General features: G+C 37.0%; 1 protein-coding gene across 1 annotated transcript; it reads right to left on the reverse strand.

The window, feature by feature from the left end:
* Positions 1-351: 351 nt before the first annotated feature.
* Positions 352-4,194, reverse strand: TMEM17 (transmembrane protein 17). Its single transcript, XM_016224241.2, has 3 exons — positions 3,655-4,194; positions 3,381-3,494; positions 352-2,045 (listed from the first exon to the last, which is right to left on the reverse strand). The coding sequence occupies exons 1-3, from the start codon at positions 3,748-3,750 to the stop codon at positions 1,767-1,769; spliced, it is 489 nt and encodes a 162-aa protein (XP_016079727.1). The 5' UTR covers positions 3,751-4,194; the 3' UTR covers positions 352-1,766.
* Positions 4,195-5,112: the final 918 nt, after the last annotated feature.

Here is a 5,112-nt window from a genome sequence, read left to right on the forward strand (position 1 = left end):
AATGTAGCTACAATTGTTTCTCAGTAAAACACCCTACTTATAAATCCACATTTTCCTACAGTAAAGAAGAAAAATTACATTTGTCCCTCCTCATCTGATAATTTATTTGCTTTCTGCAGTTTCAGTTACCCATGGTCAACCATGGACCGAAAATATTAAATGGAAAATTCCAGAAATAACAACTTGTAAGTTTTAAATTGTGTCCCGTTCTGAGTAGCATGATAAATCTCCCGCTGTCCTGCGCTGTCCTGCCCGGGAGGTGAAGCATCCCTTTGTCCAGTGTCTCCACACAGTTGATGCTGCCCACCCATTAGTCAGTTATCAGATTAGCTGTCATAATATTGCAGTGTTTGGGTTTACGTAACCCTTATTTTACTTAATAATGGCCCCAGAGTGCAAGAGTAGTGATGCTGACAATTAAGATACGCCAAAGAGAAGCCATGAAGTGCTTTCTTTAAGTGAAAAGATGCATACAGTACAGTACCATGTTTTGAGAGAAACCATATTCAAGTAACTTTTATTACAGTTTATTGTTACAGTTGTTCTATTCTATGTTATTGTTGCTAATCTCTTACTGTGCCTAATTTATAAATTAAACTTTACCATAGGTATGTATATGTATATAAAAAAACATTGTATACATAGTGCTCAGTCCTATCTGAGGGTTCAGGCATCCACTAGGGCTTGCAGATAAGGGGGGACTACTGCAGATAAGGGGGGACTACTGTATATCCCTTAAGATAATCTTATAATCACTTAAAAATAATATTCAGATACACCCAAGCAATTTTGCTCTTACCAGAATTTTCTTAAATAGGTTTTCCTATTAGCAAGGGGATATGCTTATTTAAGATCATGAGTATAGTCTCTTTGGTCACCTTAGCTCTCACTATGGATTAATAGGCACTCTGGTTTTCAAATCAAGCCTCATATGAATTTACTGGGTATGAAGCAGTTCTTCAGTGAATAATGATATAATAGATGAAATCGCAAGGATTAATGAGCTTAGTACAGTGCCCACTACATAAAAGGCTCTCTGCTACATATTTTTTTTCCTTCTGTCCCTTGCAACTCTCTAATAAAAATAAGCCCATGGCCCTCCCCCCCCAAAAATGTACAAGATAAGCATGACTTGTTATAAATACTTTACCATAAACATTTTATAATTTATTATAAAGACATTTTGCACACCAGCACCACCATAAATACTGAACATGGTTTTATGAAAATTACAATTTTATTATAAAAATACTTCCTAAATACCATGATAATCCACTTGTTTTCTTCTTACCCTCAGGATAACAGCTGAAACTAGGGTTATAATTTAACCCTAGCAGCCATGAAAATTTGGTGTCTTGGTTTACAAATGTAGTCTAACACACCAGAATATTGACAAGCATTTCCATGTGCTTCAGGTGTACTGCCAAGAGATGGATAGCTGACAAGTTTAAAAGAAACAGACACATTTCTAACTAGAAATGTTACAGTAAAGCTGGTAAACTGTGACCACCAACATGGAATTCTGCACACCTGAGAAAGTTAACAACCACGAAAAAATTAAGATATTTGGCATCAGGCTTCAGGGTTGACTTACTGCTTTCATGCGCTGTGCAGTCCGTCACTGCCCTCACCTTGGGATTTCAGAGCCAGAGAGTGTACAGTTTCAAACACTTCCTTTGTTCTCTTTCTCACGCTAGATCTCTGATGTTTTCCTAACTTGCAGTCTTCCAGAATGACCTTTCAGATTCTCAATAAACAGCACTGGGTCAAATCTCTTCTATACAGGACCTCATGGTCCTCATGCCTGCTCTATCTGCAGAGAGCCGATCAAAGTCTTGCAGGTGGAAACGAGTTGCCAACTGATTTACCATTTTCTTCAAGGTAAGAAATGCTGAAACAGCTTGGAAAGTAAGGAACATGGTGAAGACGATGTGTATCGCTTTTTCCAAGGGCAGGTTCAGTAGTCCTTCGTTAAAGAGCAAGAAAAGAATTAAAGGCAACTGCAGTAGAAGACTCAAAAGCCAAAAGCCAGCTAGCTCAGGAACCTGAAATGACACACATTACAAGAAATCAGATCCGTAAAGTATACTCTTTTGTTTATACAGATAAGTAAATACGTAACACTACTGTGAACCTTCCCTGTGAGCTCTGTCACTCAAAAGGAGTATAATTTGGTCGTTGTCTTCAGAGAATTTACAGTCTAGATTAGAAGAAAAAAATAACTTGCGTGATAATCCTAGAATACTACATCTCAGTGAATAATTAAATGTACCACTTAGAAATACAGGCTAACTGCTATAAGAAGTAAGACAAGAGAGTGATTAGGGTAGATGAAAGAATTCAGGATGTAGGCTTTTAAAGTTGGGTAGAAAGAAGAAGAGGCAAGAAGGTAATTAAGCAAGTACGTGAGATGAGCCTGACTGGGAGTCAACATGTCAGCCTAGTGGATGCTCAGTTTAGGAAATAGCAGGAAATGCAGTGGGATAGGCTGGGTGGGGCCTAATTATGAAGGGCCTAGAAAACCTCACGAATCTTTAGAGTTATCCCTAAGCTCTGGTAACTAAGTGTAAATGTGTAGGAAGCAAGATGATTTAGAAAACACATGCCCAGCATAGGAAATGGGTTTATAATTTCTCATTTTCTTTTAATCCTTACCTGAGCATATGTTTTTATCAATTTTTAGAGAAGAAGGGAGAGAGAGAGAGAAACATCAGTTGGTTGTCTTCTGGCTGGGAATCAAACCCACAACCTTTTGGTGTATAGGAAAATGTTCCAACCAAATGAGCCACCTGGCCAAGGCCCCCATTTTCTTATTCAGGATCCAAATAAACATGTTTAATTGACAAAGTATTTTCAAGACTGGTGAGAAGAGGGAAAATTACCGATTCTTAAGTGTTCAGGTACTTTATATAAAGTATTTCATTTAATCCCAACCAGCTTGTGAAGTAAATATTTTCCCCATTTTACATATGAAGAAACCAAGGCTGATGAGATTAAGCAAACAGACCACAGTGACCAAAGACGTAAAGTTGGAGCCAGGCCTTAACTACAGGCCTTTGCTCCTTCCACCACAGCTAAGTGCCCTTTCCTTGCTATGGAAACCTTTGTCCGGCCAGTGTGCCTGAGTGGTTGAGTGCTGACCCATGAAGCAGGTCGTGGCTCCATTCCCAGTCAGGGCACATGCCCGGGTTTCGGGCTCGATCCCCAGTGGGGGGCGTGCAGGAGGCAACCAATCAAATATTCTCTCTCATCATTGATGTTTCTCTCCCTCTGCCTCTCCCTTCCTCTCTCTGAAATAAGTAAAAACATATTAAAAAAAAAGAAAAGAAAATCTTACTGCGCTTATGTGCATCACTGAAAGAAAGAAAAGAAGAGCCTACCTTTTCCTGTAGATTACCCATGTAGCCCAGATACAGCCTGATAGCTTCAATTAAGGTTATTAGGATGATAACAGTCACCACAATGAATTTGTAGTAATCAGGCAAAATTGGATACTAAAAAAAACAAAAATAAACATATTTGTAAAATCTCACACATAGTAAAATTGACCTGAGATAGAAAAATAATATTAAGAACTTTAATTTTACTGACAATGTAACAATGCCAGGGATAGGCAGAAGAGACCTTGGCAGAAGTATTAAAGTATAATCTTACTTTCATTTGAAGCATCATAATGCAGCTCACCCACCAAAGTGGGAAAAAGTAAGCATTAAAATAAAGTGACATCTGCAATGCCAAACTGGAAACCATTTCATTATCTACAAAAGAAATAGAAAAAGGTCAAACTCTTATTCCTGGTCAATGCCCTATAAATCCTTTAGTCCTTTAGAATAACTATCATATTCTCTCAACAAAACTCTAAATTTTAAGCCTCTTTATAATCACTGCCAGTGCAAGGAAATATTCAACATCATACTATTTAGTTCATATATTGGCTACTTGGTGGTATGTTTCAAAATTTTCAATTACTTTAGTATTTTGCAGTACAGTCTGCTGACTTTTTGTACACTACTGGTATAAATTAAATGTAGAATATCAATATAAATCCTATTGAAACACAATAATTATTATTACTGCCTTTGTAGAGTTCTATGTAAAGAGCCCATATAATAAACACATAAAATACATAAAAACTACTTTCTCACATATGAACTAATATCATACAAATGAATCCCCCTAAATTATAATTAGACACCCCCCCTTTTCAGCATACCCTAATCCCACCCATTCATTAATACCCAATTAAACGCCACTCTTTCCATACATTTTTTTGATTGTATTCCCTCACTCTAGTAGAAATCTCATTCCCTTGTAGGTATGTATCACTCTAATCTGTGCATAAGAAGTGTTAGCAAAGAACCATACTCCCCTCACTCAAGACAGTCTGCTGTACTGAAAAGATTGTGAGCTTTGGAGTCCAAGTAAACCCGCAATACCCCAAACTCCCCAGGAACGCTAGATGCCAGACTTGAGATAAATTATTTAACTTCTTTGACCCTCAATTTCTTTCTTCATCTGTAAAATGGTAACATTAAAGTTATCTCGCAGGTTGCTTGTGAGGATTAGAGATAATATACATTATTTCACCCTAGTGCCATGCCTGGCGCTTAGAAGGCACTCGAGCAATATGTCCCCTCTCCTTTTCTTTCACTTATACACAGCCTCAATGTAAACACAGACCACATTCTACCCAATTTTGAGACCCTCAGAGAACCGAGCATCTTGCTTTAAACATGATAAATATCAAATACACATAAGCAGAATGAATGAATGAAAACAGACTGTCATAAGGACATTATCAGTGTAGCCATTTGTGGTACATGAGTTTCATTTATCTAAGACTGATTATATAATACTTTGTTTTTGTGTAAGGCAGAAGGGTCCTAAAATAAGAATTTTTTTAAAACTGAGCCCTACATTTTCATCCTAAGCTTTACTAAATTCTAACAGGAGGAGATACATATTCAGGAATCAATTGTCCTAAAGGTAAGAATTTACAAAGGCTCTAAAATAAATTTCTTAAAAACAGATTTTTTTCTTTTTCTCCACAACTTAGTCTTTTATATGACATTTAATAATTTTAAAATATAAGGAATAACCATGGTCTCATAG

The sequence above is a fragment of the Miniopterus natalensis genome, chromosome 13 (genome assembly GCF_054644295.1).
Source record: "Miniopterus natalensis isolate mMinNat1 chromosome 13, mMinNat1.hap1, whole genome shotgun sequence".
In the NCBI taxonomy this organism is placed as follows: Eukaryota; Metazoa; Chordata; class Mammalia; order Chiroptera; family Miniopteridae; genus Miniopterus; species Miniopterus natalensis.

Excerpts from the sequence above, each read along its gene's own strand:
- TMEM17 (XM_016224241.2), bottom strand. The coding sequence starts at position 3,750 with ATGGTTTCCAGTTTGGCATTGCAGATGTCACTTTATTTTAATGCTTAC. Across the intron at positions 3,495-3,654 it reads TTATGATGCTTCAAATGAAA|TATCCAATTTTGCCTGATTA; the intron begins GTAAGATTATAC and ends TGTTTTTTTTAG. Across the intron at positions 2,046-3,380 it reads TGGGTAATCTACAGGAAAAG|GTTCCTGAGCTAGCTGGCTT; the intron begins GTAGGCTCTTCT and ends GTGTCATTTCAG.